General features: G+C 36.6%; 1 protein-coding gene across 23 annotated transcripts in view; it reads right to left on the minus strand.

Moving 5' to 3' along the window:
* Positions 1-17,501, minus strand: part of ARB2A (ARB2 cotranscriptional regulator A) — a 540,355-nt gene that overhangs the window by 446,748 nt on the left and 76,106 nt on the right. For 15 of the 23 annotated variants that reach the window (XR_010140097.1, XM_063724455.1, XM_002815737.5 and 12 more), the window contains exon 2: positions 14,744-14,867. The exons of 6 other annotated variants lie outside the window; for them this stretch is intronic. Coding sequence is in view for 14 of the 17 variants with exons in the window: in XM_063724455.1 (XP_063580525.1) it covers positions 14,744-14,849 (106 nt within the window). In the remaining 3 variants the exon portion in view is untranslated. Of the gene's footprint in view, positions 1-11,924; positions 11,961-14,743; positions 14,868-17,501 lie in introns of all 23 variants that reach the window. 2 more of the 23 variants (XM_063724464.1, XM_063724457.1) reach the window with 1 other exon arrangement.

Genomic DNA, 17,501 nt, shown 5'->3' on the forward strand with positions numbered 1-17,501 from the left:
AGAAATAAAGATTTTTTTCAGACACAAAAAAGCTGAAATAATTTATCACCAGTAGGCCTGCAAAAGAAAATGGTAAGAAAAGTTCTTTGGGTTGAGGCAAATTATACTAAACAGAAATATGTATCCACATAAAGAAATAATGTGTACTTCAAAAGAAAATTATATGACTAAATAAAAGCATTTATTTCTCATTGTTAAATATCTTCAACAGGTAATAGTAAAACAGAGGATATCACTACAGACCCTGCAGCCATTAAAAAAACAAGAAGGGGGCCAGGCACAGTGGCTCATGCCCGTAATCCCAGCACTTTGCAAGGCCAAGGCAGGCAGATCACGAGATTAGGAGTTCGAAACCAGCCTGACCAACATGACCCCATCTCTACTAAAAATACAAAAATTAGTCAGGCATGGTGGTGTACGCCTGTAATCTCAGCTACTCAGAAGGCTAAGGCAGGAGAATCACTTGAACCTGGGAGGCGGAGGTTGCAGTAAGCCGAGATGGTGCCACTGCACTCCAGCCAGGGCCACAGAGCAAGATTCCATCTCAAAAAAAAAAAAAAAAAAACAAGAAGGGAATATTAGTGACAACCCTATACACATAAATTATACAAATTACTAAAACTCATCCTATATAAAATAAACAATATGAATAGTCTTATGACTATTAAAGAAAATGAATTTGAATTAAAATCTCCCCCAAAAATTTTTCAGGTCAAGAAAGTTTCACTGGAGAAATTTCCAAAATACTTAAAAATAAATTAGTACCAATTCTACACAATATCTTCCAGTAAATAAAACAGAGGTGAATATTTCCTAAATCATGTTAAAAGATCAGTATTACCCTGATAACAATTCTAGACAAAGACAGTACAAAAAAAGAACACCCCAGTTCAATATCTCTAATGAACCTGGACACAAAAATCTTCAACAAAATATTAATTCAAAACCAGCAATATATAAAAACAAATTACATCAGAACCAAACAGGGCTTATGACAGAATGGTTCACTATTCAAAAAATCAACATGTAATCCACTATTTCAACAGGCTACAGAAGAAAAAAATACATGACCCTATCAATTGATGCAAAAAATAAAAGCATTTGACAAAAATTCAACACTTGGCCAGGCGCGGTGGCTCACGCCTGTAATCCCAGCACTTTGGGAGGCTGAGGCACGTGGATCACGAGGTCAGGAGATCAAGACCATCCTGGCTAACACAGTGAAACCCCATCTCTACTAAAAATACAAAAAATTAGCCGGGCGTGGTGGCAGGCACCTGTAGTCCCAGCCACTCAGGAGGCTGAGGCGGGAGAATGGTGCGAACCCAGGAGGCGGAGCTTGCAGTGAGCCGAGACTGCACCACTGCACTCCAGCCTGGGCGACAGAGTGAGACTCCGTCTCAAAAAAAAAAAAAAAAAAAAAATCAACACTCACTCATGATTAAAACCTCCCAGCAAGCATCGAATAAAAGGGACTTCTTCAACATGATAAAAAGCGTTTACCAAAAAACTTACAACTAACATAAGGCTTAATAGTGAAAGACAATCCTTTTCCCTCAAGGTTGAAAACAAGAAAGAATATCCATCCTCACTATTCTTGTTCAACATAGTACTGAAAGTCCTAGTCAACACAGGCCACAAAGAAAAATAAAAGGCACATAGACTGGATAGAAACATTATCCAATTTGCATATGACATGATTGTCTACATAGAAAATCCTGAGGAATCCACAAAAGAATCTCCTAGAACAAACAAGCAAGTTCAGGAAGATCACAGTATATAATATCAACACACAAAACTTAATTGTATTTTCATAAACCATCAATAAACATGTGTAAACTGAAATTATAAACATAACACCATTTATAATCACTCCAAAAAATTAAAATACTTACATATAAAGCAAATAACAAGTATAGGATTTACATGCTGAAAATTACAGAGTGCTAATGAAAGAAATCAAGGAAGATTTAAATAGACATACCAGGTGAATGGATTAGAAGACTCTATATTGTAGATATCAATTCTCCCCAAATTTATCTAAAAGTTTAAATACAATTCCTATCAAAATCACAGTAAAGTTTTTTGCAGATATAGACAAGTATATTCTAAAATGTATATATAAAGGCAAATGATCTAGAATAGCTAAACAATTTTCTAAAAGAATAAAGGAAGAATCACTCTGTTCAATGTTAACTTACTATATAGCTACTGTAATTAAGAGAGTGTGGTATTGGTAAACACACAGATCCAGGAAACAAAATAAAGAACTCAAAAACAACTGTCCAAATATGCCCAATTCATGGTTGACAGGCATGAAAAAGCAATTCAAAGATGAAAAGACAGTCTTCTTCAGAAATGGTGCTGGTATAAGAGGACATCAAAATGATAAAAATGAACCTCAACCTGTATCTCACATCTTACATAAAATTTAACTCAAAATGAGGGGGAGGTGCTTCAAGAAGGCTGCCTAGAGGCATTTGGTACTCACCTTACCTCCAAAGAAGAGCCAAAATGCAAGTAAATAATCACATTTCAAACAGGTCATCGAAGATAGAACACTCTAATTTAATAGAAAAGTGACAAGAAACACTCAAAAAGCAAGGATAAAAAGGGAAAGGAGGCAACCTGCTTAGCTGAGATCAGCTGGGAGCCTGGAGAGGCTCCCCAACGTGGGAAAAGGATAAGTGAAAGATCTCCAGCAGTTCAAATTCCCACCACAGACCCCTGCAATTCTAGCCATGCAACAGCCCCTGAAACCCCATGGGCCCTGAGAATAAAGTAGGAAGCTTCCTGAAGACTGTGCAATGCCATGGCTCTAGAGAAGGAGCTCATGCTGAGCCACACACAACTCCTGAGTTCCAAGCAGCTACGGTAAGGTGCCATTTTGAGAGCCCAGCCCCTATAGAGCTGCATTCTGTCCCCAGGGGCCAACAGCCCCACATCTCCACATCACTGGACCCCCACTGACATCACCTGCCTACAGCGACTGCTGCAGCTGGCTAATGCCACCTGGGCAAAAAAGCACGCCATTCGCAGCAACCCCATTGCCCCAAGCAGCAAAACCATGGCACATTTTCACATGTCCTGAGGATATACTCCCCTAACCATGGCAGCCCCACAGCAGGCTGCTGCCACTGGGGCCAGAGCACAAGCGAAGCATGCAATCCCAACCATTTATCCATGGCTAGAGCCACTAAAAGCAACTTCACCCTCCCTAGTATAGGGCAGTGGTGCAGTCACTGCCACCCCTACTTGAGCATTCCACTGAGGGGCCTAGAAATAACCCCACCCCCGCCTACCAGAGCCAAGGTCTACATGTACCACAGGTGGGGGGGAAAGGGCAGGTCCACCTGGCCTGGCACACCCCCTATCAAGAGCCTGAGCCTGCCATCCACGGGCCTGGGAATTGCCAAGCACCAGTCCACCACCACTGTCACCTAAGCGCTCCTCCTAGGGGCCTCAGAATGGGCCCATCCAATTGCTGCTACCAACACAGTCATAAGCCTCACACATGCCACCTGCAGGCCTGGGCACTGTCCTGCCTAGCCTGTCGTAGCTACCATCAACAAAATCGTCAACTGCTCAGAACTCAGAGGTTAGTCCTACTACTGCTACTACCATAGCCCATACCATACCCACTGTTCAGAGACCCAAGCACCCATCCACTGGCCTGACCCACTGGTGCCACTATAGGCACACAAGTAAGCCACCTAGAGATCCAACAATCAACTGCAATAGACTACCCAACACCAGTGCCAGCATATGCCTCCCTGGAACCTAAGGACAGGCAGGCTGTGCCTGTGCTGCCAACACTAGAGCCCAAGGAATAGCCTACCTGGTATCCCTGTCCCCAGCAAAACCTCACCACAGCCTCCACTAACAACTGCACTCTAAGCCACTGACACCACTAATGTGGTTTACAGCTGAAAAAATCATACAGAAATTACATGACTGCACACACCCAGAATCAAAGCCAAAGTACTCTACTCAACCAACACCATAGATACATTTTAAGAAAAAAATCATCCATCATGATAGCAAATTCAAAAAATTGGAAGAATTGATTGTCACACCAGATACCCAGATATCAATGTAAATATATAAGAAACATTAAAAAAACAAGGACACTTCAAAAGGAGCACAATAACTCTCCGGCAACAGATTCTAATCAAAGAGAAATTTATGAAACCCCAGAAAAAGAATTTAAAATATTTATTTTAAAGAAGCTCAGTAAGATACAAGGGAATACAAAAAAGCAGTAAAAAGAAATCAGAAAAACAACTCAGGATATGAATGAGAAATTTACCAAAAAGATAGACAGATATAAAAAAAGAACCAATCAGAAATCCTGGAACTGAAGATTTCACTGAATGAAAGATGAAACATATTGAAAAGCTTCAATAACAGGCTAGATCAAGCAGAACAATGCATTTCAGGACACAAAGACAGGTCTTTTGAAATAGCTCAATCAGACAAAAAATAAAGAAAAAACAATGAGCAAGGGCTATGTGACATATGGAATACCATAAAGCTATAAAATACTTGAATTTGTGGTGTCCCAGAAGGCAAAGAAAAAACAAAAGGGTTAGAAACCCTATTTAATAAATAGTTAAAAAACTTTCAACATCTAGGAAGAGATTTGGGCTTCCAGATACAAGAAGCACATAAATCCCCAATCAAACACAATGTAAAAAGATCTTCTCCATCACGTATTATAGTCAAACTGTCAGAAGTCAAAGAAAGAATTCTAAAAACAGCACAAGGACAGTAGCTAGTCACTTAGAAGGGAACTTCTATCAGACTAATAGCACATTGCTCAACAGAACCTTACAGGCCAAGACAAAATGGGATAATATATTCAAAGCGCCGAAAGAGAGAAAACTGCCAGCCAAGGATGCTATATCCAGAAAAGTTTTCCTTCATAAGTGAAGAAGAAATGAAGTCTTTCCCAAACAAGCAAAAACAGAGAATTCATCACTACTAGACCAGATCTAAGAGAACTGCTTAAGGGAATCTTAAACCTGGATGCAAAGGGAAGATATCTAGCATCATGTAAAGGCACAACAGAATAAAACTCACTGTTAGAGGAAACACACAAATTCGAAGGGAAAGAACTCAAATGTTACCACTATAGAAAACAACAAAACTACAATAATAAACAATAAGAGAAAAAGAAAAAAACAAAGGATATTAATGCAATAAGAATCAATAAATACAATGATAGAAATAAGCCCTCACATATCAATAATAACCTTTAATATAAATGAATTAAACTTTCAATAAAAGACATAGACTTGCTGAATGGATTTTAAAACATGGCCCAACTATATGCTGACCACAAAACACTCATCTTACCTGTAAAGACACATAAACTGAAAGTACAGGGATGGAGAAAGACATTCTGGCTGGGCACAGTGGCTCACGCCTGTTATCTCAGCACTTTGGGGGGCTGAGGCAGGCAGATCACTTGAGCTCAGGAGTTTGTGACTAGCCTGGCCTACATGGTGAAACCCCTTATCTCCAAAAAATATACAAATTAGTCGGGGATGGTGGCACATGCCTGTAGTCCCAGATACTCAAGAGGCTGAGGTGGGAGGATCGCTTGAGCCCAGGAGGTAGATGTTGCAGTGAGCTGTGATCATGCCACTGCACTCCAGCCTGGGTGACACAGTGAGACCCTGTCTCCAAAAAAAGAAAAAGAGAAAGACATTCCATGCAAACGAAAACCAAAAGTGAACAGGAGTAGCTATACTTATATCAGATAAAACAGAATTTAAGTTAAAAGCAGTAAAAAGAGACTAAGAAGGTCATTATATAATGATAAAGGAATCAATTCAGCAATAGAATATAACAATTCTAAACATACATGCACTCAACACTGGAGCATACAGACATATAAAGCAAACATTATTAGATCTAAAGGGAAAGATAGATTCCAATAAAATAATAGTTGGGGACTTTAAATCTCCACTCTCAGCATTAGACAGATCATCTAGGCAGAATATTATCAAAGAAACAGATTTAAACTACACATTAGATCAACTGGACCAAACAGACATTTACAGAACATTTCATCCAAGAGCTACAGAGTACACATTTTCTTCATATCAACACATGGAGCATTCTGCAGAATAGACCATATATTAGGCCACAAAACAAGACTCAACAAATTTTACCAAAAAATCATATCATGTATGAAATCACTAAAAACAAGAACTTGAGAAAATGTACAAATACATGGAAACTAAACTTGCTTCTGAATGAGCACTGAGTCAAGGAAGAAATTATGAAAAAATAAAGAACTGCCTTGAAGCAAATGAAAACCAAACACAACATACCAAAACCTATGGAAAACAGAAAAAGCAAGGGTAAAAGGAAATGATACAGCAATAAATGACTACATCAAAAAAGTAGAAAGATTTCAAGTAGTCTAAGGATGCACCCCAGTGAAGAGAAGAAAAAACCAAACCCAAAATTAGAAAGGATAAAATAATAAAGAGCAGAATTATATGAAATACAGATTAAAAAAAAAGCAAAGAATCAAGAAAATAAAAGGTAACTTTTTTGAAAAAGATAAACAAATTTCTAAACAGCTTGCCAGACTAAGCACACCCACACACACAAACAAAAACCCAGGAGACCCAGATAAAATCAGTAATGATAAAGGAATCATTACAACTACCACAGTAATAGAAAAGGTCATAACAGACTATTATGTTGAATCAAGAAGAAATAGAAAACCTGAACAGACCAGTTGTGAGTAATGAGATCAAATAGTAATAAAAAATCTCCCAACAAAGAAAAGTTCAGGACCATATGGCTTTACTACTGAATTCTACCAAATGTCTAAAGAAAAACTAACACAATTTCTCCTCAAACTATTCCAAAAAAATGAAGAGGAGGGAACTCTCCTTAACTCATTTCATAAGGCTAGAATTACCTTGATATCAAAACCAGACAAGATTGCAACAAAAAAAGAAAACTTCGGGCCAATATTCCTGACAAACATAGGTGCAAAATTACTCAACAAAATAACAATAAACCAGATTCAACAGCACATCAAAAAGATAACACATCATCATCAAGTAGGATTTACCTAGAAATGCAAGGATGGTTCAACATATGCAAATCAATTAGTGTGATACAGCACATCAACAGAATGAAGAACAAAAACCATATGATCATCTCAATAGATGCAGTAAAAGCATTTGATAAAATTCAACAACCCTCCCTGATAAAAACACACTCAACAAAGTAGGCATTGGAAAAATATATCTCAGCATAATAAAGGTCAAATGTGACAAACTCACAACAAACATCATAATGAATGGAGAAAAGTTGAAAGCTTTTCCTCTAAAAACTGGAACAACACAAGGATGCCCACTTTCACTACTCCTATTCAGCATAGTACAGAATGTCCTTTTCAGAAAAATCAGGCAAGAGAACAAAATAAAAAGCATCCAAATTGGAAAAGAAGTCAAATTGTCCTTTTGCATCTGATATAATCTTATATATAGAAAAACCTAAAGACTCCATCAATAAACTTGTAGCTCTTATAAATTCAATAAATAACAGTATATAGAATCAACATAGAAAAATCATTAGTGTTTCTAAATTCCAATAATAAATGAGCTGAGAAAGTGATCAAAAAGGCAAACTCATTTACAACAGCCATAAGAAAAATACCTAGGAATAAATTTAACCAAAGAGGTGAAAAACCTCTACAAGGAAAACTATAAAACATTAACGAAAGAAACTGAAGAAGACACAGACAAATGGAAAGACATTCCAGGCTCATAGACTGGAATAATTCAATGACCATATTGCTCAAAGCAACCTACAGATTCGACGCAATCCCTATTAAAATACCAATGACATTCCTCACAGAAATACAGAAAAACAAAAAACACTAAATTCAAATGGAAACAAAAAAGAGCTCAAACAGCCAAAGCAATGTGAGCAAAAGGAACACAGCTGCAGACATCATGCTAACCTGACTTCGAAATATACTACAAAGTTACAGTAACCAAAACAGCATAATATTATTATTTTAAAAATAAAAGACTTGTAAGGCCAGGCACAGTGGCTCATGCCTGTAATCCCAGCACTTTGGGAGGCCGAAGTGTGCGGATCACTTTGTTAGGGGCAGGTCTTTGTTCTCAGAGCTCCCAAGATGGTGGTGGGCTGCTCCCAAGATGGCAGCAAGCCTTTTGTTCTGGGACCTGCAGTTCTTGGCCTCATGGATTCCAAGGAATGGATTCTTGGGCCATGCAGTGAGTGTTATAGCTCTATTAGAAGCCATGGAACCCAGCAAATAGTGTTCAGCTCAATTAGGACGAACCCGGGCACACAGCCATGCAGGAACAATGGCAAGCCTCTAGCCCAACTGGGAGCAGCAATGGGCACCATGCTGGATCAGGAGCACAGCAGACACCTGCTGGATCTGGAGGGGTGGAAGTCAGCGGCAGGTCTGCGAAGGCGGCAAACAGCAGTGGTGGACAGGGAGCAAAAGCTCAGCTCGAGCAGTAACAAACACGGACCAGAAGAGTATGCAGTTGCAAGATTTAACAGAGTGAAAACAGAGCTCCCATAAAATGGGAGGGGACCCAAAGGGGGTTGCCATTGCCAGTTCGAATGCCTGGGTTTATATCCAGATCATTGTCCCTCCCCCTGTGCTCTCAGGCAATATATGATTTGACTATTTCTTTACCTCCTGCTTTTAGCCTAATTTGTATTTTAGTGAGCCCTCTTTACTACCTGATTGGTCGGGTGTGAGCTAAGTTACAAGCCCCATGTTTAAAAGTGGGTGCAGTCACCTTCCCCAGCTAGGCTTAGGAATTCTTAGTAGGCCTAGGAAATCCAGCTAGTCCTGTCTCTCAACTTGAGGTCAGGAGTTCAAGACCAACCAGCCTGGCATACATGGTGAAACCCCGTCTCTACTAAAAATACAAAAAAAAAAAACAATAATAATTAGCCAGGTGTGGTGGTGGGCACCTGTAATCCCAGGTACTCAGGAGGCTGAGACTAGAGAATCGCTTGAACCCAGGAGGAGAGGTTGCAGTGAGCCGAGATCGCGCCACTGCACTCCAGCCTGGGCAACAATAGTGAAACTCCGTCTTAAAAAGATAGGTAGATAGATAGATAGATAGATAAAAGACATGTAGACTAATGGAACAGAATAGCAGTATAGAGAACCCAGAAATAAATCCACATATTTACAGTCAAGTGATTTGCAACAAAGGCACCAAGACTATACATTGGGGAAAGAACACCCTCTTACATAAATGATTCTGGAAAAACTAAATATCTATACGTAGAAGAATGAAACTGGAGCCCCATCACTCATCTATAAAAATCAACTCAAGATGGATTAAAGACTTAAATGTAAGACCTGAAATTACAAAGCTAGTAGAATGAAACACAGGGGAAACACTTCAGGACACTGGTCTAGGCAAAGATTTTTATGGCTAAAGCCTTTTGAGAAAACAGAAACAAAAAATGACAAATGGGACTACATTAAACTAAACAGCTTCTACACAGCAAAGAAAACAATTAACAGAATGAAGAGACAAACTATTGAATGGGAGAAAATATTCACAAACTATTTATCCAACAAAGTATTAATAATCCAGAATACACAAGGAAATCAAACAATTCAGCAGTAAAAAACAAAAAATAATCCCATTAAAACGTGGGCAAAGGACATAAATAAACATTTCTAAAAAGAAGGCATACGAATGGCCAATAGGTATGTTAAAAAACACTCAATTTCACTAATCATCAGGGAAATGCAAGCTAAAACCACAATTAGATATCCTCTCACCCCAGTTAGAATGGCTATTACTAAAAAGACAAAAAATAACAGAAGCTGATGAGGCTGTAGAGAAAAGGGAATTCTTACACACTGTTGTTAAGAATGTAAATTTGTACAACCTCCATGGAAAACAATATGGGCATTTCTCAAAATACTACAAATGGAACTACCATACAAGCCAGCATGTGCACTACTAGGTATGTATTCACAGAAAAGGAATCAGTATATCTAAAGGATAATTGCATTGCATGTTTATTGCAGCATTATTCACAATAGCAGAGATATGGAATCAATCTAAGTGTCCATCAACAGATGAATGGATAAAGAAAATATGATATAATATACACAGTGGAATACTATTTGACCATAAGAAATGTGGTCGATATACAAAAAGGAATACTATACAACCATAAGAAGAATAAAATCATGAATAAAATCATGTCATTTGTAGCAAGACGGATGGAACTGGAAGTTACTGTGTTAAGTGACATAAGTCAGGTACAGAAAGACACAGTGCATGTTCTCACTCACATGTGAGAGATAAAAAAGTTGATCTCATGGAAGTAGGGAGTAGAATGATAGCTATCAGAGAAGTGTGTGGGTGATGGTGCACAGGAGGAAACAATGAAGAGAGTTTGTTTAATGGGTAGAAACATACAGTTAGATAGAAGGTATAAGTTCTAATGTTCAATAGCATATAGGGTGATTAAAGTTAACAACAAAGTATTACATATTTCAAGACAGCTAAAAGAGAGGACTTAAAATGTTCCCAACACATAGAAATCATAAACACTTGGGGCAACGGATAATGGAAATATCCTAACTTGAACATTACACATTTTATGCATATAACAAAATATCACATGTACCCCATAAGTATGTACAAATACGTATCAATAAAACAAAGAGAATGAAAAGACAATCCAAAGACTGGGAATTTTACTAATCACATATCTTAAAAAGAAGTTGTATCCAGAACATATGAACAACTTTTAAAACTCAACAATAAGAACACAAACAAAAAAAGGGGGGCAAAATTCTAGACTTTACCAAGAAAGATGTACATATGGCATATAATTCACCATTAGGAAAATGCAAATTAAACCACATAGAAACAAAAGCCTGTGACAATGAGAAAAAAAGTCAACAAACCTGTCAATATTAATTGCTGATAAAGATGCCAAACTAAGAGAACTCTCATACATTATTGGTAGTAGTGAAAAATAATACAGGTACCTTGAAAAGTGGTTTTCTAGTTTTTACAAAGTTACTGTAGACATACCATATTACCCAGCAGTCCTCCTCCTAGGTATCAACCCAGGACAAATGAAAATAAATATCCACATAAAAACCTGTTGATGAATGTTTGTAAAGACTGTATTCATACTCACCCAACCCTGGAAACAACACAAATGTCTAACATTTGGCAAATGGATAAGTAAAATATAGTTTATTCATTCAACAGAATAAAATTCAGCAATGAAACGAAACCTACTAATATATGTTTAAAAATTAACTGAAAATAGATCATTAATTTAAATGTGAAATATAAAACAAAACTTTTACAAGAATGCATAGGAGAAAACCTTCATAAACTAGGACTAGGGAAAGAGTTCTTTGACATGACACTAAATGCACAGTTTATAAAAGAAAAAAATTGATAAACACGACTTCATCAGAATTAAAAATGTTTGCCCTACGAAAGATCTGTTAAGAGGGTGAAAGACAAGCTACAGACTGAGAGAAAATATTCACTAAGAATATATCCAATAGAGACTTGTATCTAGAAAATATAAAGAACTATCAAAGCTCAATAGTTTTAAAAAATCCATTTAGAAAATGGACAAAAAATATGAATAGGTATTTTACCAGAGACAAGGTATAGATGGCAAATAAGCACATGAAAAGATGTATGGTCAACATCACTAGTGAGATATCACTACGTACCTAATAAAATGGCTAAAACTAAAACATAGTAATAATACCAAATGCTGAGGAGGATGTAGACAAAGTGGTTCTTTCATACGTGACTGGTGGGAATGTAAAATGGTACAGCCACTCTGGAAAATAATTTGGTATTATCTTATAAAGTTAGAAATGCACTTACCATATGACCCAGCAATCACATTCTTGGGCATTTAACCTAGAGATATGAAAACTTATGTTCACATAAAAACTTATACATGAATACACACAGTAAATTTATTTCTAATAATCAAAAACTGCAATCAATCCAAATGCCCTACAATGGGTCAATGGTTAAACAAAATGGCATATCTAGACAATGGAATATTACTCATCAGCAATAAACACAAATGAACTACTGATATTTACAAAAATTTGGATGGATCTCAAAGGCATTATACTTATTGAAGAAGGCCAATCTCAAAAAATTACATACCTGATGATTCCATTTCTATAACATCTACAAAATGACAAAACTAAAGGGATGGAGAACAGATTAATGATTGCCAGGAGACAGAGATGAAGTTGGCAGTTGGAGACATTCTTACAAATGGGTAACAGAAGGGACTTGCTAGTGGTAGAACTCTTCTGTATCTTGATTGTCTGTGGTCATGGTTGCACAAGACAATACACAGGATCAAATTGCACAGAACTCCAAACACACTCACACACACACACACAAATTACTGCATATAAAACCTAATGAAAATTGAATAATGACCGTGTTTAGTTAACAGTACTGTACCAATAAGAATATCTTGGTTTTGATATACTATTAGCCATATAAGATGTTACCATTAGGCTATCACAAATAATGATCATAATAACTCAACATTAATGTCCAGAATAATTTTTAATAAAGGCACTATAGCAAAATGCAGGCATTTTTGAAGGGGACTGGGGTTAGAGGGCAGTGGTAAATAAAAACTAATACATACGAACTAAGAGGACCAGATACAGAACATATTTTCAGAAATCCAGGTAAAATGGGTCAACAAATCAATAAGAGGCAGTAAACTAAAACCCTGTAAAACTGGCAAAGGGAAAAAGTAATATTTTTAAGAAATGCAAGAATTCTTTACAAGCATATCTTCATTGCCATCTCCAAAAGAGACGACATAACTTTCTTGTGAATAATATGCCTTCCTTTAATTATAACAGTCATCACCATCTTCCTTACCATCTTCATTATTACAGCAAACGAATTCAAACTACTTTCTTCCAGCATGCACTGCTTTAACCCTGCTCATCTTGAGTTTTACCTGACATTTTTCTCATCACCAATATACTTTTATGAGATTTTTCTACCATCTATGCCTTATCTGAAGCACTTTTCAATTAGGGAAAAGTTAAATCACCTCCAAGAGTGCATCTTGCCATGTAAACCTGAAATCCTCTCATGAACAGCAAAGAGTGATCATTATTAGTTCACTGTTTTACATATCATAGCCCGGTTTTGAATAAACTCAAGAATAAAACTGTCTTCCTGTTAAAGAGAGAAAGTTTAGAACAAATCAGTTTGCTAAGTTGTTCTAAAATATACTTTAATATGCATTTGCCATTTTATTTTCTAATATTTCCAGTTTACTCCTCCCTTAACCCTTATACCCCCATTTGTACCCAGCATTATTATTCCTATAGTACAGATGGAGAGAAAGATTCAGAGAAGTTAAGCAACTTGCCCATGGTAAGAAGGAAAACCTTGAGTGTGAATCCATATAGTTACAAGATCCAGAGAAGTTAAGCAACTTGTTCATGGTAAGAAGGAAAACCTTGAATTTGAATCCAGATAGTTCTATCTCTAGAACCTATCTACTCTTTTAACATCACTGTACTACCTCTAAAGTCCAGAAAATCAATCTGAACTCACATACTGCTTGCAGGAGTATAAATCAGAACCACAACTTGGGAGATCAAATTTTCACATTAAGGCTGAACATGCACAAAATCTATCTAGGTGGAAACCCAGCATGTCTATTTAGATAGAAACTGTGACATACATTCCTTGCCCTCACTCCTAAATTGTCCATTATTCTGAGTGTGCTGGATCTTTCCCAGCAACATACAAGCATGCAGTAAAACCTTCTATAGGGTTGTTTACAGCTGTCTCCAATTCCTCTCTTTCCATTCTCTGCTGAAAGTTCTCCAATCAGGCTTTTATTTCTATTTATTGAAACAGCTCTTTGTGAAGGTCAAATGACCTCCACATCGTCAAATGCAAAAGTAAATTCTCAGTTCTCATCTAACCTGACCCATCACCAGATATGACTTTAATTAATTACTCTCATTTAATTTTTTCATTTGGCATTCAGGATCTCTCTCTTGTTCCTGATTCTTAACCTATTTTACTAAAAATAACTTTTCAGCCTCTTTTGATACTTTCTCCTCAGCTTTGTGACCCTAAAGGTCTCAGTGCCCATAGCTATCTCACAATTCAACAACAGACACTTCTTTTAGAAGTCAAATTACTTTAGATAGCAGATTTATTTTTTAATTCTAGGATTCAAAATTCCATAACAATGTCTAACGCAGATTCCTTCCAAAACGTTAACATGGACAAACCTCTCATAAAATATCAGTAATGCCAATGCCACAAAGGCAGAATACAGAAACAGACAGATCATTACCCTAATCCAGTATGATATTCCAAGCAGAAAACCTAAGGTAAAGGCACTAGCCTTGATTCAAAAAACTTATTAGTTTTATTATTAAATGCATATGACATTGAATAAGAAAAGCATTAATAATTCTTATAGATGCAAAATTACATGATCCCGTGATTTATTTACTGAGCACATACATCTCAGATGCAGTAATAGTTGCTGTGAGGGATGTAAATAATTGCAAATACTTTAGGTACTTATATTCTTATTTTAGATTTGAATGGAAGGTCACCTAAATATTCCTATACCTTTATTAGGCACAATGAAAATTTCCTGAAAAAGCAAATTAAGTATGTACCTTTCAGTGCGGTAGTCTTTTCTTTTTCATCTGGACCTCCCTGCTGGATTTGTGCCATGTTTATCCAAATAGGCAACAAAATTAAAGAGGTCAAGGAAATAGACATCAATCTTCAGAAGACAGTCTAGAATGAATGAAAGCAATAAATTAAGTTCTACTCAAAACCTATCTATTCCATGAGAACTTCCTTGATCCTCCCAGTCAGGATTAATCTCTCTATGCTAATTTCCCACTTTGTTTATGCCTATACCATAGTACTTAATATTGTTTGCTTCGCATTATACTTATTTATGAATTTATCTGAGTCAGCTAATGGCATACAAGCCACAGGAATAGAGATACCAAGTTTTTGTCATCTTTCATGTCCACCAAACACAATACCTTATACATTACAGTTACCTAATGTTTGCTGAATTTAGCTAAACTTACCATTTAGTTTTAGTTACCTATCATCTAATGTTTTTAAAAAATATCTTTGGGTAGTTCCAAAAACCTAAAATTTCTTTTAAAATAAATTGTAAGCATGGGCCATTTACAAGGTCAGAATGTCTTCCTTCTGGAACAAGCAGATAGGAGGAGGCAAATACATAAATATATAAAGTATCTACAAATTTCCTATAGTGTAATTAAAAATACAACTTTCAGGGAAAAATTAGCCCTTTTTAAATGAAACGATGTCATCAGTGTCTGGAAGCCATCCTCTCTAAATGGCACTCCAGTAAACAACCATACTATAAAATCAGGATTTATTAAAATCGAATTCTCCTCTACTTTGGCCAAGGGGAAGGCATTAAAACTAAAAAGAGATGGCTTTTCCCAGGGTCCCCATGAACAGTAAAGCAAATTATTTTTCCTAAAGTTTAAAAGGAAAAAAAGTGTATCTCCTACAATGTGAAAATTTAAACTAAATTTAATCCATTAATCCAAAACTGTTAATGAAATTATATAAAAACTACATTCATGACAATATAACAAGATTGAATATTCCTCTGAGGAATCCAATTTGACTTGCTATCCATAAGGTAAATTCCAGTTTCCATTCAGTGGTACATTTTATAATCATCTTTAAAAACAGATCTATTTCCATAATCAGCAGAATGTAACAGAAAATACTTTTTAAAAAACTAATACTGAAAATAAATAATTTAAAACTATGAATGTTCCAAATGGCCATAACCAATGCTGCCCTTGTGTCAAGTCTAACTGTAGGTGATGTGCTATAAGAGAAAGGGCACTCTGGCTCCACTAAGAACTAACGATGAGCCCTTGACAAATTATTTAACTTCTCTGGGCCTCATTTTCCACATTTGTAAAATGGAAATGATAATCATGTTTCCCTCATAGTGTTACAGTGAGGCTAAATGTAAAACATTTCATATAGTGTCTGATCCATAATTATGTGCACAACATCCCATGTTAGCTTATTTTTTTTAATTGCTGTAAACAAATCACGGCTTCATCACTCAATAACATCTCCGTGGCCAGTCATATCCAAATTCTTCAGTTTCTTCATCTATAAAATGTCGCTCCAACATTAAATAGTACAGAAGGTATATATAGCCAACCATTCCTATAACTAGCCATCTCACCGTTACTCAGTGGTGTGAGATATTCTAAAAGGAATACCTAGAATGTAGCTACTTTTCACTGGGAAAGCCCTTTCACTTAGCATAAGTGGCTCTTATTTTTCTTCTGTGTATAGGTAACTCAAAACTCTATAAATTCTACATGAATAAAATGTGTCTATATCCCTTCAAGAAATATATCCTAGTATATAAGGTAGGCAATGTACAAGACTCTGGGGGTACTATGGTGAGTAAAACAAATATGGTCACTGCTCTCCTACGGCTTACTTTGTAGCTGCCAAATCAAACTTTCAAGCAGCCACAAAGAAAACACATCAGACCTAGACTGATAATTACAATAATGTTAAAACAAATATTTGCAAGGGCTGTATATTTCCATTCAGGAATTAGTCAAGTCCCACATGATAGTGCACAAATTTCACCAGCAACTTTGTATTACACATCATCTTGTAGCAGAAATTAAAGAGAAATGTTCTTAATGAGGAATTCCACACAGCACCCTTTGCTAAATATTCCACAACTAAGTTAACTACCTACAGGAGACTTCCCTTCGCTAACTCAGTATTTCTTCCAAATATAAACTATTAGATTATTTTTCATTGGCCCCAAATTGTCTGATTCCTGAACAGAACAATATATATAATTATGTCATTGTGACTGGTTTAACAAAGGTGAAATTATAGATATGTATTCAGTGCTAGGGTCATTATCAAAATTCATATTTTAATGAATCACTTTCAAGATTCTGAAGATTAAATAAAAATTAATAATCACATTTTATATGAGACAACCTAAAAACTCACAAAGCAATTTGCTGGAGTAATAACATATAAGTTAAAAAACTATTGGCCGGGCGCGGTAGCTCACGCCTGTAATCCCAGCACTTTCGGAGGCCAAGGCAAGCAGATCATGAGGTCAGGAGATGGAGACCAACCTGGCTAACATGGTGAAACCCCGTTTCTACTAAAAATACAAAAATTAGCCGGGTGTGGTGGCACACGCCTGTAGTCCCACCTACTCGGGAGGCTGGGGCAGGAGAATCCCTTGAACCTGGGAGGCAGAGGTTGCAGTGAGCCAAGATCGCACCACTGCACTCCAGCCTGGTTGACAAAATGAGACTCCATCTCAAAAAAAAAAAAAAAAAAAAAAATTAATTGTTACATGTGACTCTA

The sequence above is a fragment of the Pongo abelii genome, chromosome 4, assembly GCF_028885655.2.
Source record: "Pongo abelii isolate AG06213 chromosome 4, NHGRI_mPonAbe1-v2.0_pri, whole genome shotgun sequence".
Classification (NCBI taxonomy): Eukaryota; Metazoa; Chordata; class Mammalia; order Primates; family Hominidae; genus Pongo; species Pongo abelii.